The sequence below is a fragment of the Melanostigma gelatinosum genome (assembly GCF_949748355.1).
Source record: "Melanostigma gelatinosum genome assembly, chromosome: 18".
In the NCBI taxonomy this organism is placed as follows: Eukaryota; Metazoa; Chordata; class Actinopteri; order Perciformes; family Zoarcidae; genus Melanostigma; species Melanostigma gelatinosum.
Genome location: NC_136651.1, coordinates 21,043,083 through 21,070,721, shown reverse-complemented (window position 1 = coordinate 21,070,721; position 27,639 = coordinate 21,043,083). Strand labels below are relative to the sequence as shown.

At 44.0% G+C, this 27,639-nt stretch overlaps 1 protein-coding gene across 1 annotated transcript; it reads left to right on the top strand.

The window, feature by feature from the left end:
- The first annotated feature begins 7 nt into the window (after positions 1-7).
- Positions 8-17,372, top strand: auh (AU RNA binding protein/enoyl-CoA hydratase). The gene is made up of 10 exons (XM_079290173.1): positions 8-267; positions 1,171-1,238; positions 1,521-1,608; positions 1,949-2,035; positions 3,435-3,527; positions 4,521-4,577; positions 8,819-9,006; positions 9,188-9,238; positions 13,494-13,541; positions 16,792-17,372. The coding sequence occupies exons 1-10, from the start codon at positions 54-56 to the stop codon at positions 16,867-16,869; spliced, it is 972 nt and encodes a 323-aa protein (XP_079146299.1). The 5' UTR covers positions 8-53; the 3' UTR covers positions 16,870-17,372.
- Positions 17,373-27,639: the final 10,267 nt, after the last annotated feature.

Sequence of the window (27,639 nt, the reverse complement as noted above, 5' to 3'; positions counted from 1 at the left end):
TGGGTTGAAAGTTGAAAGTCAAGTGACACTACTGCTCCTCCAAAGTCCGAGTCATGGCGGTCCAGGTAGGACGCAGAGCCCTGTTTCAAGCCGTCCGCGTGCAGGCAACGGGTCGAGAGAGTGCGCGCAGCCTCTCCTGCTCGAGACAGTATGTCGGTTTCGGTAAAGTCTCGCCTTCCTCTCGCCTTAACGGTCACGGAGCGCGACATTACAGCTCGGACCCGAAGGAGGACCTGCACGTCAGGCACCTGGACGGAGAAGATGCCGGTAAGTCCCGCCCAGAGTCCGTGCAAATTGTGTCGGTGGAGAAACGGTTGGTATCGTCAAAACGGAAGTCCCTATAGCACTACATTTCTTATGAAACGGTGTAGGGACTCAGTCCGCCATCCCGACGCTAGTAGGGAGGCCTACTTATCGGCAGAGTGTACGCGTTGACGTCACTATTTTACGTGATAGCAAGTCCCACCCCTTCTTATTACAAAGTGACACAAATAAACCTCAACAAATAACAGTAGTAGAGCATCTAGCTCTGTTCATGTGTACAGGTGCAGACCTGAGATAATAACAATACATTTTATTTATAGAGCGCTTTTCAGAATACTCAAAGACACTTTACATTAAAATCATCATATATAAAAGCTATACACTAAAAACACAAAAGATCAGCCTACATGATAAATCAGCCAGTTGTGCCTCATATGAACTAGTTGTGGATGGTGGTGAGACAGATCCAGGAACACCCCAGAAAATCCTAATAACTTACATTTCTGGGGAAACATTTAACTATATTAATATTAATTGGCAGTAACTTTCTAAAATTACAGTTGTATTGATGTCTGATGGCTGTTATCAGTATTGAATTTATGATAATGTTGTGTTAGTATACAAATGTTTAAGTGTGTAGTTTCTACACTAACTGCCAAGTCAATATGCTAGTATTATCGTGTTACTAGCATCGTATATGCTGTACTGAAGTCTACTGCATGCTGCAGGGACAGTTTACATGAAGTGATGTTGGTAGAAGATGCTTGTGTTTTCCAGTTGTGACATCATCACAAAATACATTTCCACCCTTGTGGACAATAACGATTTATTGTATTGTCTCATGTTATGAGATGATCTACATTACTGTGTCATAGTTAATCAGCATGATGTGACTCTGCCTTTCAGGTATTGTCGTTGTTGGGATAAATCGACCAAAAGCAAAAAATTCCATCAGCAAAAATCTGGTCAAAATGGTATGTATTGCCGTTTACCGTGTATTTATTTGAACATATCTATTTAACAATAATTTGTATCACTGGTGAAGCTGGGCTGATGTTCCTGTACCTCTTAACTCCCCTCATGCACTCCGCTTTAGGTTTTTTTTCTGATCTTGTAAAAAAGTTTTACTTGAAATATGCAGTTTATTCATTATGTTGTAATTTATTTTGTTACGAAATGAGTTTTGTTTTTATTACATTTAAATCGTAAAACAGAAAATGTGTTTTTGTATTTTTTATTTGAAAAATGTCTTTCAGATGTCTGAAGCTGTAGAGGATATCAAGAATAATAACAAAGTGCGCAGTGTCATTATATGCAGCTTGGTTCCAGGGATCTTCTGTGCAGGTACTCTCTCTTTGTTTATTTGGAGGGACTTTGACTGTGGAATCTGCTGTTTTTAATGTATTTTATTTTCCCTGCTGGGTCCTTAGTTAGACATTTTGCCAGTCCAAACTTCATGCATCATTTTGTGTATAATATTGTGTGTAATGTTTCATAGTGAGATCTTTACTCTGAAATGCTGAGCAGGTATCGATCCAGCAGAGAGAATTCTGTATTCAGCTTTATATTCAGAAACCTTGATGGTGGAGCTCTGAACGATGGACCACGCTGCACTCTGCACTCTGCTTCTTGTTTCAGGAAGCCACAGGCCTCTGGCTTCATGGTGCTTTGTCTCTTTGTGCAGGGGCCGACCTGAAGGAGAGGGCCAAGATGCATCAGAGTGAAGTGGGACCGTTTGTGTCCAAAGCCAGAGCACTCATCACAGAGCTGGGTAAAGAGCTAAAAAACAAGATGAAATTCAGACTGTTACTGAATTCATTGAATGAATGACTTTAATGTATTCCACAAAATAGACGGTGATGCATGTTTAATATCTATTTATATATCTATACATACACCACATGTTTTGTAGATTGTGTTTGTACATTGAGAGCGGAGTGGAAACCGGAGTCAAATTCCATGTATGCGTAAGCATACATGGCCAATAAAGCTGATTCTGATTCTGATACACCCAGACATTGTAGGCTTGTTATGTTTTTGTAACTTTCTCTTTTAACTTGCTTCGCTCCACTCCAGTACCTCATCACCTGCCAACTTAAAATGGCGTTCCATAGACGTGGGTCTCTGGTGATTGGTTAGCTAAAATCGACCAGTGGAAATCGATAAGAGTGAAGGCAATGTCAGACTGAAGATGAAACTGTATTACGAGTTCTGTCTGTCAGATGAAGTTGGATTTGCAATTGTGGAGTTGTAGTCTGATCTTGCTGGTTTAATGCAGGGGTCGGCAACCTGCGGCTCTTCAGCCCCTCTGTTGCGGCTCCATGAGTCTACATCCGCACTAATATGTTTTCGTTTTAAACGATCTCCGTTCACATGGCGTTTCAGCATAGTTTTCTATATGATCGGCGTCCACACTTAAATGCCTGAAATCGAATATCGCGTGACTCTTCGCGTACACTGGGCATGCGGGTGGGTGCCGGTGTACTCCTCTCCTTAAGGTCAGTAATACCTGACCTTAAATAAAAATGTTTTAATATTTTGTCACCTAAAATGTGCGTCACATCCTATTACACCTGTCAAGAGCCTTTCCCTGCAGGTGGCTAATCATGATTTGCAGACCCCGCCCTCTATAAACTATCAATTGATGAATCCAAAAAAAGAAAAGTCACGGAGGAAAATAGAGAGTTTAATTCTGCGTGGACGCATTTTCTTTCACTGCCAACGATGCTGCCTTACCTGTATGCTTTAAATGTGCAAAAAATGTAATGTTGAAAAACACTTCCAGAACAAGCACACAGCATTTGCTGAAAAGTGTCACGCTGGAGATGAGCGACAAAGAGCGATTTCTCAACTGCTGCAGCAAACTCTCCTCTTCATAAGAGTTTGATATTGTTTTAACAGGTAAAATAGCAATAAAATGTCAAGAATTGTCTTTATTCCTGTTCTATAATTTCATAAATACAACAAACTGTAGTTTCTGTATAAATAATATAACTATATACAAAACTTTATAAGCTGTAATATCAAATAGCTTTTGCAGCTCCAGACAAATTTTATTTGGTGGAAAATAGAGCAAAATGGCTCTTTGGGTAGTAAAGGTTGCCGACCCCTGGTTTAATGAGTACATTTGATGTGTCTTGATGGGAACTTTGTTGTCTTTTGTTTTACAGGTAACCTACCGGTACCAACAATTGCTGCGATCGATGGAGCTGCCTTAGGAGGAGGCTTGGAAATGGCCCTTGCTTGTGACATCAGAATTACCTGTAAGACTCAGTGGAGTGTGTTTGAAGGTCACAGATAAAGGCCTCTGGTCTATGTGCACAGTTCTTTGTTGTCTGGCAGAGCAATAGAATCAGCAGAAGCTAATGCTAATAGTGTAAAATGATGAGGCAAATGAACAATAATGCCATATATGGGTTGTCTAACACTTGAGCTAATACACAACTGATATCATGAGTCTTCATCACAGCTGAGCATGCTGTAGAATTGTTGTCAGACCAGTAAAGCCTGATCAGGTCCAGCAAGAGAGATCAGCACAACTCTACAACAATCAGAACAGAGTCACTGGGTTTCATTGTTTAAAAAAAAAATAAGGAAATATAGTTTACAGCTTCTTACAACTAAATACAACCTCAAACTGTTGCACCTAAAGTCATTTGCTGCTGTGGCTCTGAAGTAGAGCGGGTAGCCCTTTAATCAGAAGATCGATCCCAGGGTCCTCCAGTCCACATGTGGAAGTGTCCTTGGGCAAGATACTGAACCACAAATAGCTGGCCTGCTTGTGCATTAGTTTGGATCCCGATGGGTGAGCTGGCACCTTGCATGGCATCCTCTGCCATCAGTGTATGTGTCTGTAGATCCATGAATGTTGACATGTAGTGTAAACCACTGTGAGTGTTCAGAAGACTAGAAAGGCCCTATATGCATGCAAGTCCATTTAGCATTTGTTGCTAAATTTGCCAGCGTCACAACTGGTATTTCCACATGGACTACAGATGATAGTTTAGTGTGTAATTGGCTAGATTGTAAAGATCAATATGTTTCTGGGTTGTGAAAGTCATAAAAGCCCTCTCTATGCCTAGATATGGCATTATTGATGCAGAAAGTAGGCAGGAAGTGTCTTGTTAGCTGAGTGGTTACGGTGCAGTAATATGTATTTAGTTTTTTAAATCGTATAATACATCTATAATCATAGTGTTGGTGGTAGTAGTAGTATTTATGTGTAAGTGGTAACACTGCTCCTTTGATCTCCCCAGCCAATACTGCGAAAATGGGACTAGTTGAGACCAAACTGGCTATTATTCCTGGAGCAGGTAAGGCTGGATTATTTTTATTTCTTGTCTTCCAGGAAGAATGTTCATGTTGTCTACACACATCTGCACTTCAAGGGACTGCAGCAGGTAAAGAGATAATTTAATATACCCAGATATTGTGATACTCTTTAAAAAGAAAATCAGTACAGAATTGCAACTACTTACATGGAAAAGGCTTTGGCCTGCAAACAATAAAATCAGAAATCACATAAAAAAGTGTGCCATCCTGGTAGTCCAGCTACAATCTGCTCAGAACATCTAATGCAGAAGCTGGATATTACAGGCAACAGAACCATATTCCTTTTGCAGACAGTGGAGCAGGGAACTGTTCCAGATACCACCTTCAGTGGTTTGGAAGTACCGTACTTTCCGGACTATAGAGCGCACCGGTACATAGGCCGCACCAGCTGATTTTCAAAAGAAAAAAGAATGTGCACACAGATAAGCCGCACTGGTCTATAAGCCGCAGGTGTCCCCGTTGAACAGCAAGATGCTTTCAACAGTACTAAAGTTGTCTTCTTCTATGAACATCATAACATGTCGCTAGCTTCTAAGCTAATTTTAACATTACGGCCAATGGGGAAATGCTAACCGCGATTAGCATTAGCGAATATATAATATATCTTCGTACATCTTTTCATGTAGACATACTTGCATTACAGACTAAGGTCTCTCACGGCTACCAAACGAAAAGCAATGAGGCAATAACTGTTGTTGCTCATAGCTCAGAATAGCTGTTGTGCTAGCAGCAACTGGCCAAGCCAGTTAGCCGTAAATGCTGTTCAGAGCTATGAGCAGAGAAGACCAGCTTTTTCTCAAGTCTGCCAGTGGATCCTAACAGCGCGGAACAGTGTGAAAGAATCCACCTTCACCAACGGGTTCTGAAAGGCTGGGATACTATGAGATTAAGGGGACAGCGCAATGAGGAGGACAACGCAAGCTCAAGGGCGGATTTGCCCCGGTTCATGATGTGGTGTGTTCAAGGACCCAAATGCAGACTCGTTTTTTACAGGGGGTTTTTTTGACAGTTTTTGAGTGAGAGAAATAAATGTTTTGTAGAACAAGTTTTGTAGACAACACACCACATCAGGAACCGGGGCAAATCCGCCCTTGAGCTTGCGTTGTCGTCCTCATTGCGCTGTCCCCTTAATCTCAAAGTATCCCAGCCTTTCAGAACCCATTGGTGATGATGGATTCTTTCACACTGTTCCGCACTGTTAGGATCCACTGGCAGACTTCAGAAAAAGCTGATCTTCTCTGCTCATAGCTCTGAATAGCATTTACGGCTAACTGGCTTGGCCAGTTGCTGCTAGCACAACAGCTATTCAGAGCTATGACCAACAACAGTGTTGGGGTCTGACCAAATGGCTTCAACATGTGCTGTGGACAAACAGAATCAGGCCTTCACTTTTTCAAGCAAAGGTTTCATCCTGATTTGTAGTTTGATAAGAGCAAGCCTCCTCTGATGGAATTTCACACTTGGGTGTGAATTCCCCCCCCCAAAAAACTATGGTTCCTGAAGTCACCTGAATGCACCGCTGCAATCTCATTGGCCGAAGGCCAAGAGACCCCAGGACCCCTGTGGTTCAACCACTGTTCTACAAAACTAACTGCAGATCACACCTCATTGCTTTTCCAACAATCCCTCCGGGGTAACAGGAGGCACGCAAACACTCTCTTCGCCCCGGACCTCCATGCTTTTTCCCTTCGACCTCGGTTGAGACAGGGAGCACACAACGCTCTCTTCGCTCTGACCCCCCCGTCCAGGCCACAGAAGGTCCAGCTTTCCCCGCCAGCGCGACACCAGGCCACGAGGAAGCAACGGCCCTTCACCCCTACTCAAACCCTGTCAGGTCAAAAGCCATTTCGCTGGACGAAACAGCCGTGTTCCACGCTGAGTAAAGGCCCACTCAGCCCGCGATAACGAATCCGCTTCAGCGTCCGTTCTCCGCTTTTTGCTTTTCTTTTGGTGCACACATTCCGGCGAAGGAAAGACGACCAAGCCTTCACCGACGATTCCCGGTAAGACGCACGGACCACACCGTCAGCCGAAGTTAGATCACCCTCCCTGCAGCGAGGATAGATCACGTCTGCGTTTCGCTCCAGAGCGAGCTCACGCCACAACGGACCGAAGCCGCACCAGCAAAAGCCGTGCGACACACAGCGCCCGCTACCAGCCGCGCTGCAAGCAGCCTGCCCCCCCTTCCTGCCGAGGAAAAAGGAACCACTTTGCCACGAACACTTCAACGTTGCAACGAAGCATCGACAAGTAAGATTCTTGGTATCTGGGCATAGCTTAGCTTAAATTAACTTAAGTTTAATTCAGGCCATTAATTTATATGTTGATATTCCCGTGTTTTTGTGCGTTTAAGTTACTGTCGCGTGATATTGAGATATTGCGCAATCATTACGGAGCAGAGAAGTTCCGTTGCATTGTGTATTAACTGTTTGACTGTTTCTTTTGGGATTATTTGATTTCATTTTTGTTCTTGCTCTATTTCTTTGAATCGATTCTGTGAGTGAAGTGTGGAAACGCGACTATCGGGCATAAGTGTCGTCAGTTCGCGAAGCGACAACGGCAACTTGTGTGCGATGCGATCCTCATTCTCACTACAACGCGACATCGCACACAGAAACTCTGATTCCTCTCTCTCCCCTTTTATTCCTCTTCTCAAGTAACACACACAGCTCCTATCTCTGCCCCTGGGGAAACCCCGTTCAAACGCTCGCCTCACAACACATGCGTGCATCGGCACACGTGATTACATATAGCCGGCTCGCCGCCATTTTGTCCGAGTCACTCGACTCCGCCATCTGGTGGTAGTTTAGCTGTAGTATCTTAAGGCCCCTCCCCTTTTGGCCCGCGTCACTCGACGCGCCATCTTTGTAGTCTTTAGCAATAGCTGTAAGACGCCCCTTCCTTTTCACCCACAGACCCACACACACACATACACACACACAGACATACACTCTCATCCATTTTATTCATTCTTTAGTTTAGGCATATAAAATTGTATGATAACGTTTGTTGGTTGCAATATTAATTGATTTGATCATTTATTATTTTTGATTTAATAAACTCTGTTATACTTTAAGGAGCAGTCGTCTGTGATTACTTGTGCATATGTATTTGATAAACCTGTATGTAGTAGCCTGTGCTCGAACTTAAAACCTTCACTGTCACTGAATGTATAGTCATACGCAGACTATTGACATTATGAGTGACCACTAATTATGAGACTTAGTTTTATCGTTTGGTTATTGGTCCCTGTTCGCAGGGTGGTGCCCCGTTGTTATTAATAATCATTAATAATTGTTACATACATTAATAATTATATTGATGTCAAGAATTCAGTTTCTTAAATGCTGATAACCCAAACACGCGCCTTTACGTTCCCAACAACAGTTATTGCCTCATTGCTTTTCGTTTGGTAGCCGTGAGAGACCTTAGTCTGTAATGCAAGTATGTCTGCATGAAAAGATGTACAAAGATATATTATATATTCGCTAATGCTAATCGCGGTTAGCATTTCCCCATTGGCCGTAATGTTAAAATTAGCTTAGAAGCTAGCGAGTCGGACATGTACTGTTAAAAGCATCTTGCCGTTCAACCTTTTTTGTTAACAGTCCTAGTGAGAGGTAGGTCAAAGGTACTTCATCCATATTGTAGCGACCCTGTCAGTAACAGCTGGTAGTAGAGGGGTTGCTGGTAGCAACGGTTCTGTGTTGGGAGCTAGTAAATGTTGTGTTAGACCGGAACCGGAAGTTGCGGTTGTTGTGGCGGAGAAAAGCTACGGAAAAATCCGTATATAAAGCACACGGGACTATAAGCCGACACCTCAAAGCGTGGGGTAAAAAGTAGCGGCTTATAGTCCTAAAAGTACGGTATCTGTTCTGGATAGCAATAAGGTTTATATTTTACCAGATGTTCTAACACAGAAGAAAATGACTGCTGATAAAACAGTGACACCTGAAGACCTCACTAAATGGCCATATTTGTCAAAAGTTCACATCTTAAACATAAAGGCAAGTGTTGACCTGTTTATTGGAAGCAACACTCTCAAGATATTGGAACCTTGGGAGGTCATCAACCGCTGTGTGAATGGCCCGTCCACTATAAGGACAGTGCTGGGATTAAGATTCCTGATGGGCAGGTGGCACTTTGCATGGTAGAAACATTGAGAAACAGTGTCTGCGGTTAAAGCCATGTTCTATCCTGGTTTCTCTTCACTTCTGTGCAGGTGGTACACAGCGCCTCCCCAGGGTGATTAGTGTCTCTGTTGCTAAGGAGCTCATCTTTGCTGCCCGGGTGGTGGATGGAACGGAGGCGTGCCGCCTTGGTCTTGCCAATCATTCAGTGGAGCAGAATGAGAGCGGAGATGCTGCCTACCTGCGGGCTCTGGAGCTCGCTCGCGAGATCAACCCTCAGGTAACAAGCTCATTTCACTGACGAGACCTCTTTATCAAGGAAACTAATTAATACACTGAGGGAAAAACAAAACGATGATGAATGTCATGACTAGATTGCACTAATTCACAACAATTCACAAGAGCAACTTGAATCCTTGTAACCTTTTTAAAAGGCTGACACTCTTTTTTTGGCTCCACAGGGTCCAATTGCAGTTAGGATGGCAAAACTGGCGATCAACCAGGGGATAGAGGTGAGTGTTCTAGGTCTGCCTTTATGGTATTGTAGGGTCGCTTTGGCTCATTTTGACAACAGTATAAGAATGAGACCTGGTTGCAAACACACATTGACTTAATTTTGTGATCTGTATGGCTAGTATAATTGCTGTTAAGCATTCCAACTATTGTTCTTCGAATCTTTATTGTTGGAATGCTGTTAAGCATTCCACCAATTCCGAATCTTTATTCAACTTCTTCTATTTCTTCCGTCCCACCTCTTCTTCTCCTTAATTCTTTAAGCTACAGAAACCGTTCAACTATCAAAATGTTCAGCTCTTTACTGACATGTATGCTATATATTTTCATATTCCTAATCTTTAAACTTTTTGAATTATTAAGCTTTTAGCAACTTTTTTTAATGGGATCTCTATGGAGAATATTTACAAATCCTCTTAAACTTCTTCAACTTTCAAATCCTTCAACTTCCTCATACTTTCAGCTACAGACACCATTTCAACTTTCAACTGTTGAGAAAACCCTCAACTATTGCCAACATGATTCAGCTTTTTGATATCTTTTAAACGTTTTGAACTGCAGCAATTTAACTTTTATGATTTTTCAGCCCTTTTCTGACTTTATAATGGGTGTGTATTGCGCAGCTTAGAGTGCGTGATGTCACCGCTAGAGTGAAGAGCAGCTTGAGATTCTTGTGAAAAAAACATTTGTGTTTTGCCACTGTGTCCACAATCTTCACTCTTCATGCATAATTTCTGGATGTAGAAGTAGCTAATATTGTCCTTGTCGTAGACTAATTACTGTAGAATCCCACAGATTTCCACATTTGACACAGAAGTCATTAATTAAGAGGAAAACCAACTTTCTGCTCCATAGATACCAATGTTAAATTTTGCTTCAAAAACATCTTCCACGGAACACGGTACCCCATTTCTAAATCGCCAGTTAAGCCACATGTTTTACACTACAGACACAATTTTTACAATATCTGTTTCTCAAGTCATCCTTCCTCTCATTTATTAATATCTGAGCAATAGGAGCTACGGTTATGGGAGTTTTGATGATTTGTTTGAGAGGTGTTTCCCTGTTTTATCTCCATGAAATGTCTTCAGGCACACAGGTGTTTGCGATTGAGCCAATTGGTGATGTTGATAAACACACAGACACACGCGCACATACACTCCTCTCCCTCTCTCTCTCTCTCTGTGTCTCTCATACAGTCATTCAGGTCTTATGCTGCGTTCACACCGGTCGCGTTGATTTTTTGACGCGCGTCGAGATTACATACAAAGTCTATGCACAGACGCGATGAGACTGGCGCGCCGCGATTTTGCTATGGCGCGGCGCGTTGGACGCGTTATTGCAGTGCGGTGGACGCGTTGGACGCCGCAAAATCGCCAACGCGCGAGTTGAAATTTTTCAACTTCAGCGACATAATCTCGTGACGCTGTGGCGCGATAGCCTATCAACGTTGAGTTGCTCCCCCTGTCATCACTGGCTTCCTGCCGTTGTTAAATCAGGAAATAAATCCTGTAGCCGTCTGTGTTCACCCAGAGCTCTACGATACCTCATATCAACAGAGACCGGACCAAACTATGTGTATACATGTGTGTGTGTAAACCATACGGTACAAACAATGAATAGACGCTGCCGTATTTACGTCTACGTGACGTTATTGAGTGCTGGTGGAGCTGCTACGATGTTAGCATAGCCTAGCACCGATCCATCAGAGCTCCATTGAGAAGACCAGTAACCTACAAATCGGCGGCATCATTATGTTGTTATTTCGGAGTCCCTTTTTGTCGGAGAAGACGAGTACAAATCGGCATCATTACGTAGTTATTTCGGAGTCCCTTTTTGTCGGTTTATTGCCGTTGAATCACAGCCAAATCAGTTTATTTTGTGTTCCTACAGCTGTAGTAAACAGCGACCGGTGGCTTGCTAGACACAGTGAATACAGCTCGATACAATCCACGGAGCTCCTCTGAACAATAGTATGAACCAGACATGACGGCGTTTGGCATTCCGATGTTTGAGGGACTTCCACAACACGTACAAAACACGTACAAACACGTCCTTATTCCTTTCACGGTTGACAGCAGAAAGAAATGGCTGCCAGGTGAACGGCTTCCAGGACGATAAACCACGCCCCCTCTCCGGCGCTACGAGATTTTGCGGCGTTTGGTGTGAACACAACCGGCGGCGCGTTGGACGCGATTGTGCAGTGCGTTGGACGCTATTTTGCAGTGCGTCAAAAAATCAACGCGACCGGTGTGAACGCAGCATTAGGGATCTTTAGAGGTCTTTCCTCCCTCCTCCACCCCCCCCCCCCCCCCCCCCCCACACACACACCATTTTCAAATTAATCCTAACTGGAAATGCTTGTGATGAGCCTGTCATTTAATAACCGGTTTGTGTTTATCTAACATTATGATTCTGTCTCCTCTCCCCTTCTCCCCCACACCCCATTTTAAAATAAAAGCCCCAGAGAGTGAATTCTAACTGAACTGCTTGTGATGAGCCTGTCATTTAATAACCTCTGTTTATGTGTCAAACATTATGATTATGTCTCCTCTCCCCCTCCCTCCCCCACCCAGTCCCACCCTTTCAAAATAAAAGCCTCATGGATTAACTGTATTTAAACGTTAAGGTCAAAATTAGGCTTTTTTGTTGAAAGAATGAATGCTCTTACTAATACTGCGACAACCACTACTACGGCTGCTAATATTTCTAGTATTACTTCTACTACTACTTCAACTTTTGCTACTATTACTACTATTACTGCTTAAATAAATATTATTACTACCACAACTGCTATTGCTACCACTACTATTATTACTTATACCACAACTGCTACTACTGCTATTCCTGCTACTACCAGTACTAATACCACTACAGCTATTAGTATGACTGCTACTAGTACTACTACTACTGCTACTTCAAAAACTGACTTTACTACTACTACTACTTATTCTACTACTACTACTGTTATATTAAATACTACGACCACTACTACAGCTATTACTACGACAACTGATACTTCTACTACTTCTTCTAATTACTAATACTGCGACTACAACTTCTACTGCTACTACAAATATCACTACTGCTACAACTAGTACTTATTCAAATGCTACTAATACTTATACTGCTAATAATACTTCTACTACAACTTCTACTACTACTACAACAAATATCACTACCGCTGGAATTCTTTGAAGCTACAGAAACCGTTCGAATATCTAAATGTTCAGCTCTTTCAGGAGAGGGGTGATATGACTTCATATTTGTAATCTTTCAACTTTTTGAATTATTAAGCTTTTTGCAATTTTTAAAAAATTGGATATCTATTTTCAGCAATGTTTTTGCAATTAATTTCAGTTTTCAGCATTCCAACGCATTTTCAGCAGGAAATGCATTTTCTAGTTGAACACTGTGCTACAATTGTGGCTGTATTTAGTGAATTGAGCATGTGAGCAATGGTTTTGCTCTTCATATTTAAGTATGTCTCTTTGTGATTAAAGGTAAGAGGGAGGACGTTTGGCTGAACAGCTTTGCAAATTAAAGCTCTGTTGTGAAAATGAAGCCAAAGAACTTGGAAAATACTGTCAGTCCCACAGGAGTTTGGACCTTCCCTACCTTCTCCCACAGATGTGCCATGTTGCTCACACCTTCCCCTGCAATACTCTGATCACTTACCCCAGCAACACTGCTGGGGTAAGTGAAGTGATACTCGCCTCATTTCCTGAGAGTCAGGATTAAAACATTAATAAAAAATAATTGGGCTGGGAAGTACTGAAACTTTTGGCTGATGGTTAAATGATGATTCCAGTATATCACACCTTTGCTCTTTTCTTTTTTTGTAGTTTCATCCATAACACTGATAACATTGTACACACCAAGTTAATAGCTAAGATCTGATAACACGGTGACATCACTGTTCAAGAAACACAAACAGTCAGACTGTGTTATCCTAACTAATATAAATGGTGGATGGAATAAAGGAATAAATCTACTAAGATAAAACACGTATGTTGATGATGCTGACGAGAGCTGTCTCAGGTTAAAGTTGGCACTGCTGAGCATACAAATCCAGTTGCTTTCAGGCTGGATATCTGTCACGTTGTGTAGCAGAGAAACAATAACATGCAGCAGCATATATCTCATGGTTGTTAACTAGAAAGCCTTAGGACTTGAGCCACATGAGAAGAAAATGTGAAAACATTTTCAGGTGCAGTGAGATCATTCACTAAAACATGCCACATTTTCTTTCAGGTGGATTTATCTACAGGTCTGGCAATAGAAGAAGCGTGTTATGCCCAGGTGAGTGATTAGAAAATCATTTCCTCTGACATGTCAGAAACATGGAAGAAGAAAGGATATTTAAACTGTTTAAAATTATTTTCACATTGTTACCCGTTAGTCTTAGTCACACAGTTAATTGACATTTAACACATTTATTTAGCTGACTCTTTTATCCAAAGCAACTTACAGTAACTGCATTCAACCATGTGGAAACAACCCCAAAGATTCCAAGAATCATTCAAGTTCATCAACTTAAGCAAATATGCTGCCTTCGCTGGGAGGAAGAGCAGCTCGGTCTTATCAATGTTTAGCTTTAGGTGGTGTGCTGAGATCCTCTGAGAGATGTCAGGCAGATACACAGAGAGTTTTGCTGCCACCTGGGTTTCAGACCAGGGAAAAGACAGAATCAGTAGCGCGTCATCTGCATATCTGTGGTAGGAAAAGCCATGTGACTTGAGAAGAGGAGGGGATCCAGAACCGAACCCTGTGGGATCCTGCAACGTTCAGACACATCCTCTCCAAGGACTGCTCTCGCAGTGTGATATTCCATCCAGGAGGGCAGTCTGTGGCTACATCCACACTAATGCGTTTCTGTTTTGAAACGAGGATTTAAAACAAACGATCGTCATTCACACGTTTCAGCATCGTTTATGAAATGATTTCCGTCCATACTAACACACCTGCAAACGAATATCACATAACTATTTTCTGTACAATGGGCATGCGGTTGCTGGTGTAAACAGGAAGTAGATTGGTTGCTTTGTAACAGAAAATACAAAAAAGGTCAGACTTGATACTTAAGATATTCCTTTATAATCTTCCTCTATATACTCAGACAAGTTTTAATTTTTAAACTTACCCACGAAGCTGCAGGTCTTGCTCTGTCTCGCTCACACACACGTATCAAATTTACTTTAAAAATGAAGACTTACAAATCAAAGTTTTACTAGATTACGAGTCAATAAATTTGGTCAAAACTCATCTTTCTCTAGTTTCCTCTCGGTTTTGTTGTCTGTTCTCACTCGTAGCTCTGCTGGTGGCTGAAGTCTCTGTCCTACTGGAGAACATTTATGCTTTTGTTCCTTTACACTTTTTGTGTGGACAGCACAATAGTTGTGCAGATTAAAATAAGCATTACTAAGAAGAGGAACCATCACCCTCCTCAAAGCTGCAGTGACTTCCAAACATCTCCTTTTTAGGGCTGATAACACCCCTGGACACACTGCATGAATACCCAATCAATTAGCAAACACAGGTGTCCACCCTACCACACAACCCCAGCGTTTCCAAACGTACACACCATTGGTAGTGTTTTCAAACTCTTTCGTTTTAGGTGCTCTAAAACTCCGGAGTAGTGTGGACGCTGGGTGTAACTGTAGCAAAATATATGTTTCAAAACGGAAACATACTAGTGTGGATGTAGACTCAGTTGAGTGGCCTGCCTTGCTGGTGGGGGTCAAGAGGGTTGCTTTGATGATGATATGCAGAGAGTTGAGTGAAAACCAAACCTTCAGGTATTTTAGAAAGAAATGGAAAAAGAGTGACACGTCTCTTATTATTTACATCACAAGTTGAGTGAGTTTCTTTACAACAGCGGTTCCCAAACTTTTTAGGCCACGCACTCCCTTCTACACCCTGACCGGGTTCACGCACCCCCAATCCCCCCCCCCCCCCACACACACACACACACACACCTTAAAAAATAAAAAGCAACAGAGCCTAAAAATCGGATCGATGAGAGAACAGTTTGCTCGCGCGTGGCGTTTGTTTACAAGATAAAAAAGACAAAAACTCTTCCTGCACCGTGCCTTCGAAAAGGTAACGGACGTTCACCAGAAGATTGGCCAGATTGGCCACATCTGTAGACTCGTCTACTTGCAGAGAGTAAAACTCACTCTTCTTCACGCGACCGACTAATGTAGCCAGGATGTCTTCGGACAAAGCATCGATGCGGCGCGACAGTGTTGTTGGACACCGGGATCACGTCCAACTTTTTTGCTTCTTTCTCTCCAATCATACATTCCACCATCTCTCTGGCAGCTGCCAAGCTCACGTCTTGGGTGATTGTGTGCGGTAGCCCCTTTCTTGCTATTCTGTAACCAGATATGAAGCCCGCAGTGCGTTTTTTATAGACCAACACATGAATGAGACTCCAGTTGTTTTTGGCTGTTTTGTAACTCCTCCGATTTCGATATAAACAATGTAAGGGGCTTTTGACTTGCACTGGCATGCTTGGTGTTCAGGTGACGATCGACGTAAATAAGAGGGCTTCACCGACTGTCTCCTAAAAATTACGTTCCCCCAAAACTAAAATGCATTCTCAATTACGGTTGACCAAAAACGTATTTTCTCCCTGATTACGTTTGTGTTTGACTTATTACATTGACGTATTACAAATACGTTTCTAATCAACATTTTAACACCACCACCGCCTCTCCTTCTCCCTATTACGCCGTCAGAATACTACCACAACACGCCGCCTGTCTCCAGCAGAAACGCGCTCATCCAGGCCGAGCAACGAGGAACATTACGCGGCTACAATACCTCCACAAAGGCCCGCGTGTAAAATCCGGGAGTATTTGTAATACGTCAAACACAAACGTAATCGGGGAGAAAATACGTTTTTAGTCAAACGTAATTGAGAATGCATTTTAGTTTTGGGGGAACGTCATTTTTAGGAGACAGGACTGCACCATTAGACCACCATTACATTTTACCTCTCGCACACCCCTAGAGGCAGCTCGCGCACCACTAGAGGCAGCTCGCGCACCCCACTTTGGGAATCCCTGCTTTACAAGATGGTTCATGCTAGCTGTTTTTTAGAGTCTTAGGAGAATGAGGTTAGGTGAGAAAGGAAGGAGTGATAGACTGAAGAAGGTGAGAGGGGATAAGGTCAAGAGGTGAGAGAGACGGATCAGAAGTAAGTTAGAAGAGGAACTGAAGAGTCAGGTGGATGTGGAGAGGAGTGTATGTTCATCTTTTCTTTTCTTTTTTCTTCACAAAGTAATAAAGTTGCGCGGTTGAACGGAGTGGGGTGATCAAAGACCTTAGAGGAGATGGAAAAGAGTTTGAGGAGGATTAGATGCGGGTGACCTACACTCAATACTGTACCTGAACGCGTCCTGTGTAGACCCACATGGAGGACGGAAGCGGCTGCTGCTAACGTGCCTTCTTTTTATATTAAGATTATAATCCTCAAAATACCATGAGTGGACAAAATTGTGCAGGATCTCCCTTTTAGTACCGACACTTTTGTGTTGTTTTTCAGGTGATACCAACAAAAGATCGATTGGAAGGTTTGTCTGCCTTCAAGGAGAAGAGGCGTCCTCACTTCAAGGGGGAGTGAAGCCACACTTCTTCCAGAAACCAAACACAGGGTTCTGCCTTCAGCTCTCCTGCTACTCACTGCTTCCAACATATTTATGGGTGAAAACCCATACAGTACCCAGAGGACGTCTGTTTGACCGCAGGACATTAGGGTCGCTCCCGGCTGGTGTTTTTCCAGTGACTGGAATGTTCAGGTGTAAAGCACTTGCTGGGTATAATAACCACCTCCAAGCAAACTAACCAGTCATTGGCCACTGCTTACAATACTTAAAACTTACTTAACAAACTTCAAATCTAAAACATGACTTACTTCAAATGGTTATTGCTCTTTGCAGTATGATTGGCAGTTAGTTACTAACCCTCTTGACTAATTAACTGACAGACATACACATTTCTGTGACTGCTTCACATGAATGATTCATGAGAAAGTTTGTTGCTTTTTTACTTTGGTAGCAATGTACCACTGTCTTCACACTGAATAACACCAGCGGTGTCTGCATGAAATAAAAACAACAGACGCGGCTTTTTTCTCACTTGAACAATGTCTACAGGATGGAATTTTACATTTGAGACTAGCATACACCAAGTCGTTGTGTTGAAAATGCCAGTCTTCCCATTCATTTGAATGTGGGTAGTGCGTTTAAGCTGCGGAGTGGAACGCAGGGGATGTTGAAAAAAAGAAAAACTTGTTCAAAACAGAAAAACGCAACCCAACATCTCGCTGCGATGGCCAATCGTGTAACCGGCGATCCAGAGCTGTACAGCGCAGGCATGTGGGAACGAAAGGCATTCGTAGTCGCTTGGTGTTAAAAAGTGACACTTCAACGCTGCGGCACAACCCTGCATTAATTACCACAACGCCTGATTTGGTGTGAATGTAGCCTCAAGGCAAGTTCACACTACGTGACTTTCAAAATGGTCAGATCGCTTTACTGTTCACACCACACATCTTGCTGTCTTCTTATCTCGAGTCTTGAAGTCTTGGTTTTCCCACTACATGACTGACTGGTGACAGGGGTTCACACACTACATGATTTGTCACCAGGAGAAATTCCCGACGAGTTTGTCTGGTCTCCAAACTTATGTTTTGCCATAAGAACACACCCGTGAAGTGTGTACTCATGCTTGGTGATGTTGCTGTTGACACATATGTTCACGTAATGGTAATTATTCAATTTATTTTGTATAGCCCAAAATCACAAATTAGCCTTACAGGGCTTTACAATCAAAGTTCATAATGTGCGTTAATGGGACATGAATTCATACAGAAGGAGATAGAGAAGAGGAGCTCAGTGTATCCTAGGAAGTCCCCCGGCAGTCTAGGCCTATAGCAGCTTATCTAGGGGCTGGTCTTAGGGTAACCTGAGCCAGCCCTAACTATAAACCTGAGCCAGCCAACTGGCTGGAAAGTCAAAAAGGAAAGTCTTAAGCCGACTCTTAAATGTGATGAGTGTGTCTTTTCATATAATCATAGCCTGATTTATAAAAACATGGCAAAAATGGATTCTTTTCATGGCTGATGGTATTTTCTGATTTATGGAGTGATAAAAGAGATAGCCATAGTTCTGTACAAACCTAACTAATCTAAGTTTTGGAACATCTGTTATAAACCACAACAGTGGACACACAAAGTGGTAACACTTTACTTTAAGACCCCTATGTAGCATTTATAAGCAGTATAAATATGTAACACTATAAGCTAATTTAAGTATTTATTAATCTATTTGTTAACTAGAACTTGTCATGTAGACTGCTGTATAAAGAGATAATATATGAAAATATAGTAAAATACAGTTCTAACAATATAAAATATATATCTGCATAAGAGAAATTATAATCTTTGTGGAGTTTCTCTCATCTCATGGTTAACTAACTTTCAGAAAAAGAGCCCAATTGTTCGTATTTCTATGGACAGATTTTGTTCCTGTGATAGCGCCGCAACACATTTAAATTGAATGTTTAACTTTTACTCAGCATTATATTGTTTATGGAATCAATGCTGCCCGTATTCTGCCTCAGTGCATTCTCCCTGTTTACCAAAACAAACATGGAAATAATTGGCTTTTTCAAATGGTTGGTTTGGTTAACAACCTGCCATCTCCCCATTATTTCATTTGACGTTCTCCAGAGTTATTGTGAATGATTGATGTGATGTTTGTATTGTGCATTGGAGTAATAACTTCTGGCTTTAGCCTGCACCATAACAGATACTGCTCTCTTCTTGACATCGATTTATTATTTTGCATCTGCGTACGGTTCCATTTATAATTTTTCTTATCATCTATTTTAATCTCAAGGTTGAAATAACGATCTGTGGACTAGTCCAGTGCGTACACATCGTTGAGTGGTAAACCCAATCACCGGTCTACCTGTCGGGGACAATGCAGAGGCTGCAGCCATGTTTTCCTTCACCCTGTGATTAGAATTTGGTGTTCACAGTAGAATCTGGCTACTGTCGGGCTGAAGTTAGACACGCAGTCCTGATGGTAGGGTCAGGGTTATCATAAGGATGTAAGAGAAGTAGACGGTGTGTGCGAGAGACCTGTGAACAGACTGTTGAGGCCCTGGCCAGCAGTTGCGTGCAGACATGCCCTGTGGCTTCATACTGCTGCTGCACAGAACCTGACATCCCCACTGTGGCTGGCCTCCTTCCGGCAGATGTCCCAGCAATAAGCCGGGGGGAATCTCACCACAAGTCAAGGTTGCGTAAAGAAAGACCCGTTCCCCAATACTGGAGGCCTGCACCCCAGCCGCTTCTCATGGGAAACATCGAGGCTGTAACTGTAACGGCAGCCTTGACAGCATTTAGTTAATCTTTTTTCAGCTGTTTTTAGGAACGGTTTATGTTACCGCAGGGCAGCGCAGCCTGTGCAGATGGGCTGTTTCTGTTTTACCTCTCATATGTCATCAAAGTTCATTTCAAGAACTCTATATATATATATATGTATGTGTGTATATATATATATATGTATATATATATGTATGTTGGGATCTAAAGGAGCGTGTTTGGGTTATCAGCATTTAAGAAACTGAATTCTTGACATCAATAGAATTATTGATGTATGTAACAATTATTAATGATTATTAATATAAACGGGGCACCACCCTGCGAACAGGGACCAATAACCAAACGATAAAACTAAGTCTCATAATTAGTAGTCACTCATAATGTCAATATTCTGCGTATGACTACACATTCAGTGACAGTGAAGGTTTTTAAGTTCGAGCACCGGCTACTACATACAGTCTTATCAAATACATATGCACAAGTAATCACAGACGACTGCTCCTGAAAGTATAACAGAGTTTATTGAATCAAAATAATAAATGATCAAATCAATTAATATTGCAACCAACAAACGTTATCATACAATTTTATATGCCTAAGCTAAAGAATGAATAAAATGGATGAGAGTGTATGTCTGTGTGTGCGTGTGTATGTGTGTGTGTGGGTCTGTGGGTGAACAGGAAGGAGTCTTACAGCTACGCTAAAGACTACAAAGATGGCGGCGTCGAGTGACGCTGGCCAAAGGGGAGGGGCCTTAAGAACTACAGCTAAAAACTACAAAGATGGCGGAGTCGAGTAACTCGGACAAAATGGCAGTTAGGCTGCTGTAAGTAATTCACGTGTGCCGATGCAGCACGTGTGTGAGGCGCTCGTTTGAACGAGGTTCCCCAGGGGTAGAGCTAGGAGCTATGTGTATGTGTGTTTCGTGAAAGGAGGAAAGAGAAAAAAGGTGGGGGCTCATGGATCAGACTTCTGCGTGCGGTCCGCGTTGTAGTGATAATGGGGGTGTCTGGCGTATCGTACATAACGTGCCGTTGTCGGTAGAACTGCCAGCAGTTATGTACAATAGCCGAGATTCCACACTTCACTCACAGAGCTGATTTAATGAGCAGAGAATACTACACGAAGGGTAGTAAAACCAATGAAAAGAAATCAAATAAATCCAAGCAAACAGTCACAGTTGATACACGAATACAGCGGAGCTTCTCTGCTCCGTAATGATTGCGTAATACCTCAATATCACGCGACAGTCTTAAACACACAAAAACACGGGAATATCAACATATAAATGAATGGCCTGAATTAAACTTAAGTTAATTTAAGCTAAGCTATGCCCAAATGCCAAGAATCTTACTTGTAGATGCTTCGTTGCAACGTGGAAGGGTTCGTGAGCAAAGTTGTCCTTTTTCTTCGAGAGGAAGGGGGGGGGGGGGCTGCTTGCAGCGCGGCTTTGCAGCGGGCGCTGTGTGTCGCACGGCGTTGCTGGTGCGGCTTGCTCTGGAGCAAACGCAGACGTGATCTGTCCTCGCGGCAGGGAGGGTGATCTAACTTCGGCTGACGCCGTGGTACGTGCGTCTTACCGGGAATCGTCGGTGAAGGAGGGAGGCGTTGTCGTCTTTCCTTCGCCGGAATGTGTGCACCAAAAGAAAAAGGGGCAAAAAGCGCTGAACTGATCGCTGAAGCAGATTCGTTATCGCGGGCTGTTTCATCCAGCGAAACGGCTTGTCAGGGTTTGAGTAGGGTTGAAGGGCCGTTGCTTCCTCGTGGCCTCCGTCGTGCTGGAGGGGGGGGAGGAGAGGCCGATGTGTCTTCATGCGTCCAGGACGAAGGTCCGGGCGAAGAGAGCGGTTGTGTGCCTCCTAACTCAACCGAGGTCGAAGGGGGAAAAGCTGGATTCTCTGTGGCCTGGACGGGGGGGGGGGGTCCGGGCGAAGAGAGCGGTTGTGTGCCTCCTAACTCAACCGAGGTCGAAGGGGGAAAGCTGGTTCTTCTGTGGCCTGGACGGGGGTGTCCGAGCGAAGAGCCTTGTGTGCCTCCTGTTACCCCGGAGGGAGAGTTGGAAAAGCTTTGAGGTGGGGGCAGCAGAGAGTTTTATAGAACATCGGCTGAACCACAGGGGTCCTCGGGTCTCTTGGCTCTCGGCCAATGAGATTGCCGCGGTTACCCTGGTTATTTGGGGTGGGGGGAATTCACACCTTAGTGTGAAATCCCTTTGCTCTTATCAACTACAAATCAGGATGAGACCTTTGCTTGAAAAAGTTAAGGCCTGATTGTCTTTGTCCACAGCACATGTTTAAGCCACATGGTCAGAGCCCAACATCCCCCCTTTGTTCTGAAGAGCGAGGTGTTGGCTTCGGTCTTTAGAGCAAACCAAGGGCTGGCATGTGCATCCATGTGGTGGGGAAACCTGAAGAGGTGAGACAGTCCAAGTGTTCCTGAGACCAAAAGCAGTGGTTAAAACAGGCAGTGTTCATTGTTCATAGAGTTCAAGGCATAGTGGTCAAGTTCATGGTGTTCAAGTTCAGAGTTCATTGGCATCTGGGCAGATGACTAAGGTGGCATCTGGGCAGATGACTTTAACTACTTCTACCTACATCTACTATCATACACAATTCAAATCATAGGTGAGCAAAACATTATTCCCAAATAATTCAATCGCTATTATGATGTTGTGATAATCTAGCATTGTGGCACAGTGTCAAAGAAAGTAACAACCCAAATAAACAAAACACAAAGAGAGAGAAGGAAAGAATAGAAAGACAAGAAGCAGGTGAGGGGCAAACAGTGGTTACTGGTTCAACTCCTAGACAGGACTGGAGTCCGTCGGCGGATCAGTCGTAGGTTGGCTACGTGGTGTTACGAATAGGAGGGAATCCAGTTTAGTCTGTCGCTTCTGGATCTATTAGTACATGATATGTGCGTCTATCTCTCTCTCTAATCGGTAGATTTAGAGCGAGTCCTGTATCTAAGTTTTAGAATCTATCGATATTGGAGTTGCGTTGCCAAGACTATAGGCCAGAGGTACCTGTGAGGGTTGCATAACAGTAGTGGTAGCAGATTTACAGATTTCGTTAGCACGGCTAGTGTGACTAGCTAGGCTGGTCTCTCGCTGCTCCAGCTGTTGACAGCTGAGCCTTCTCGGATGAGGTCCTGGGTTAAATCTGACTGCTACGGCAGAGGTTATGTCTTCTTTGGTTACTTCTGGTAGAGTCTATAAAGCATGCAAAGGGTTCTCTATGAGAGTGGAGCATCAGTTTACAGTCACAATGGTTTGTCAGGTCATGCAACTGTTCTGGTTGAAGTTGGATGTGTTCGCGGTTAGTGCATGTCTACAGGGTGAGTTGAAGCATGCAGTTAAACGTTAGTAGTCAATAGTAAGCTGCCATTCTGCCGGTTGGTTTCGGCACTGGCGAGATTAGAGTGTACTTCCTGTGAAGTGCATCTCTCTAAGTTTCTGTTGTCAGAGATCCCACCCCCCTCGCGCTGTTCAAGTGGCGAGGGCGGATATCCCCACGTTACCGTCAGCACTCAGGGAAACGTCGCGAACAGTTTCACTCTGGAGTGTGTCATGGCGGGCTGGTGATATCTCCCTCCCCCCACCCTCCTAATTAGAGATGGAGACCGGTCCGGTGCACAGGTCAAGTTCAGTTACCTACGGCACTGGCGACTTGACAGAACCGGCCGATGACTCGGCTGAAAGAAGGCGGTGGCTTCGTTGAACAAGCTGGAGGTGGCTCATGCTGACAGAGCAGGAGAAGAAGGCTTAGTTGACAAAAGGTTTTACGAGCTAGGGTGCTCGAAAGGCCTCTAAGGTTGTGGCACCCTAGAGGTGTATGCAAAAAGGTGGGGGAACACATGAGGCTCGTTTCTGACCCGGAGTCGGGTAGAGCAAGAGTGTTATGACCCCCCAGTAGGACTGAAGAATATGTATAGATTTATACATAACGGGCATTGCCTTTGCGAACAAGGTCGCCCAAGAAGGTTGAAGAACGAGGTGTGAAAATGGGAGTGGTCGTTTCCGGAAGTGTGCTGAGTTCTCTTCCCCCCCCCCTACCATGTCGACTTGGCAGCAGGGGGAAAGGTCACTTGGCTTAGTCAGGTGGGCTGCGAGTCAGCGTTACCTGATGTGTTGCCCTTGAGGGCGTCTTTCACCCCCCTGGTTCCGTTGGTCTTTCGACCGCCAGGGTCGTTTGTTCCTCGGGGGTGACCAGGGCTCGCTAGGCCAAGTCCTCTCGTCGTCTTCCGACGCTAGGTCGGAGTCGCTCGACTGTTGGATGCCTAAGACTATGGCGGTGTCTTCGTACCGATTTGTCGGCCGTCCGCGTGTCTTCCATGCAAGTTGCGCATATTTCCTAATCTCTGGCATGGTGAGGTTACTCGTTCTGCAGTGCATAGTAACATCGTATCTCACGTTGTCGTGGAGATTGTGCAAGAATAGCGACTTGAAGGCATGGTCTTCTTCTAGACCTGGGGCGTTACGTCCTTGGAAGTACGCAGATCTCAAGCGCCTGAAGTAGTCTCTCGGAGACTCTAGCCTTTCCTGGGAAATGGCAAAGGCGCCGAGGGTGGCAGAAGCTGGGTCGGTGTACAGGGAGTACTCCTCCCTAAGGGCGTGACAAAGGGATGAATAGCGGTCGCGGATGCTCGGCTGGAACGTTTCAATGAAAGCGTGGACGCTTCGCGCAGTGGTTTTCCACACTAGCTTTAGCTTTTCGCGCGATGAGGGGCGCGATAGGTCGAGGAGGCAGCGATCGATCTCCCTTAGGTAGTCATCGATGCTCGAGTTGTGATTATCGGGATTAAAGCGCTCTACGTCTTTTACCAGAGACTCAATCTGTCGAGTACGCAGGCCTCCAAGGTTGATGGGGCCTGGGCCGTCCGAGTCGTCTGAGTCTCCATACTCGCGATGGTGGTAACGACTATCATCCTCCCTCCCTGAGGGGGATGGGGTCAGTTCTTGTTGCGCGCGTGAACTGCGTGGAGGATTGCGGTCGCCTGAGGTGGTTTTGAAGCCACCTGGGCCGACTAGGACCTGGTGTTGGTCCTCTCTCCTCCTGGTTGGGGATGTCGCCTTCAAGAAATGCAAGGTGGTTCGGGTCTCGGGGAATGAAGGAGCCGAGACCAAGAAATGACTGGGCTGAAAGGCTCGATAGGGGGTAGCAGTACCTACCGGGGTTGCTGGAACACCTTGAAGCGCTTTCAGTTTGTCATCACTCTCTGATGCTTTAGAGAGTTTTAGGTTGACCTCTCTGAGGTCACTGCGCAGGCTACTATTTTCTGACTGTAGGGCTCTACAGTCACGTGACAACTCCTGAACCTCTGTTCGGAGTGTCCAGATCTCGCGTTGCTGCTCGTCGCTCTGTGCCCGGGTTCGGGCAGCTTGCAGCTGCATTTTCTGATGATAGATGAGCAGTATTTCGCCGATTACGTCCTGAATCAGGCGCTCTCTGTTACCTGCTGGGTTATTTACATAAGCCACCAGCTGCTCTAATTGCTCGTCACATAGGACAGCAGTGTATTTTGCAAAGTACTCTCTTTCCTTTGCTGTGAGTCCGAGGACATCAGCCACCGCATCTCGTAATGCGGTGTCTTCTGGAGCTACAGCTCCAGGAATGGGGAATTTCTCGTCGCTCATTCTCTCTGATGAGTGCGACTCCCAGTGGTTGTTAATTCCCTAGTGTTAGAACGGAAACTGTTAGTATTTACGGTTCTCAGTGAAATGTCTAGTTCTGTGACTTACGTTTCTACTGTTAGATGTTAATTACTGTTAGTGTTACGGTTCATGCAGGCGCACAGTGAAATGTCTAGCTCTGTGACTTACGTTTCTACTGTTGCTGCTCTGAGGTATCACTACTGCTTTGCAGCCAGAGGTGCGAAAATGCTAATGTGGTTTAGCACTTTGGGCCTGTGACAGCTGTGTGTAACTTCTTTGGAGGGATTTAAGAAGACAAGCAAGGTATTACAAATAAAACGATCAAATATACTACACAGCTGGCTGTTAGTTTAAGAAATGAAACGAATAATTAAACCTGGAAACGAAATAAAATTTCGAGAAGGGAATTAAAGATTAAGATTAAAAATCTGGATTTAAAATCAAAAATTTAATTACAATAAGACAAGATTTTGAAGATCAAAGCCTACCTATTTTGGGAAATAAGTTTCAGGAATTTGGATAATTCAAAAGAAGAAAAAAAATAATTTTTCGAAAAAAATATTTTTTTGGAAAATTAATTATTCACAAATAATTATGGATTAATGTGCATATATACTGTAACAAAACTGGAATAACGTACCCTCACACGGGGCACCATTATGTTGGGAACTAAAGGAGCGTGTTTGGGTTATCAGCATTTAAGAAACTGAATTCTTGACATCAATAGAATTATTGATGTATGTAACAATTATTAATGATTATTAATATAAACGGGGCACCACCCTGCGAACAGGGACCAATAACCAAACGATAAAACTAAGTCTCATAATTAGTAGTCACTCATAATGTCAATATTCTGCGTATGACTACACATTCAGTGACAGTGAAGGTTTTTAAGTTCGAGCACCGGCTACTACATACAGTCTTATCAAATACATATGCACAAGTAATCACAGACGACTGCTCCTGAAAGTATAACAGAGTTTATTGAATCAAAATAATAAATGATCAAATCAATTAATATTGCAACCAACAAACGTTATCATACAATTTTATATGCCTAAGCTAAAGAATGAATAAAATGGATGAGAGTGTATGTCTGTGTGTGCGTGTGTATGTGTGTGTGTGGGTCTGTGGGTGAACAGGAAGGAGTCTTACAGCTACGCTAAAGACTACAAAGATGGCGGCGTCGAGTGACGCTGGCCAAAGGGGAGGGGCCTTAAGAACTACAGCTAAAAACTACAAAGATGGCGGAGTCGAGTAACTCGGACAAAATGGCAGTTAGGCTGCTGTAAGTAATTCACGTGTGCCGATGCAGCACGTGTGTGAGGCGCTCGTTTGAACGAGGTTCCCCAGGGGTAGAGCTAGGAGCTATGTGTATGTGTGTTTCGTGAAAGGAGGAAAGAGAAAAAAGGTGGGGGCTCATGGATCAGACTTCTGCGTGCGGTCCGCGTTGTAGTGATAATGGGGGTGTCTGGCGTATCGTACATAACGTGCCGTTGTCGGTAGAACTGCCAGCAGTTATGTACAATAGCCGAGATTCCACACTTCACTCACAGAGCTGATTTAATGAGCAGAGAATACTACACGAAGGGTAGTAAAACCAATGAAAAGAAATCAAATAAATCCAAGCAAACAGTCACAGTTGATACACGAATACAGCGGAGCTTCTCTGCTCCGTAATGATTGCGTAATACCTCAATATCACGCGACAGTCTTAAACACACAAAAACACGGGAATATCAACATATAAATGAATGGCCTGAATTAAACTTAAGTTAATTTAAGCTAAGCTATGCCCAAATGCCAAGAATCTTACTTGTAGATGCTTCGTTGCAACGTGGAAGGGTTCGTGAGCAAAGTTGTCCTTTTTCTTCGAGAGGAAGGGGGGGGGGGGCTGCTTGCAGCGCGGCTTTGCAGCGGGCGCTGTGTGTCGCACGGCGTTGCTGGTGCGGCTTGCTCTGGAGCAAACGCAGACGTGATCTGTCCTCGCGGCAGGGAGGGTGATCTAACTTCGGCTGACGGCGTGGTACGTGCGTCTTACCGGGAATCGTCGGTGAAGGAGGGAGGCGTTGTCGTCTTTCCTTCGCCGGAATGTGTGCACCAAAAGAAAAAGGGGCAAAAAGCGCTGAACTGATCGCTGAAGCAGATTCGTTATCGCGGGCTGTTTCATCCAGCGAAACGGCTTGTCAGGGTTTGAGTAGGGTTGAAGGGCCGTTGCTTCCTCGTGGCCTCCGTCGTGCTGGAGGGGGGGGAGGAGAGGCCGATGTGTCTTCATGCGTCCAGGACGAAGGTCCGGGCGAAGAGAGCGGTTGTGTGCCTCCTAACTCAACCGAGGTCGAAGGGGG

What these genes read in the sequence shown, in the direction of transcription:
- auh (XM_079290173.1), top strand. Translation starts at nt 54, where the DNA reads ATGGCGGTCCAGGTAGGACGCAGAGCCCTGTTTCAAGCCGTCCGCGTG. An exon ending in TTGTGACATCAGAATTACCT is followed by an intron (nt 3,528 to 4,520) that starts GTAAGACTCAGT and finishes TGATCTCCCCAG; the next exon opens with CCAATACTGCGAAAATGGGA. An exon ending in CGATCAACCAGGGGATAGAG is followed by an intron (nt 9,239 to 13,493) that starts GTGAGTGTTCTA and finishes ATTTTCTTTCAG; the next exon opens with GTGGATTTATCTACAGGTCT.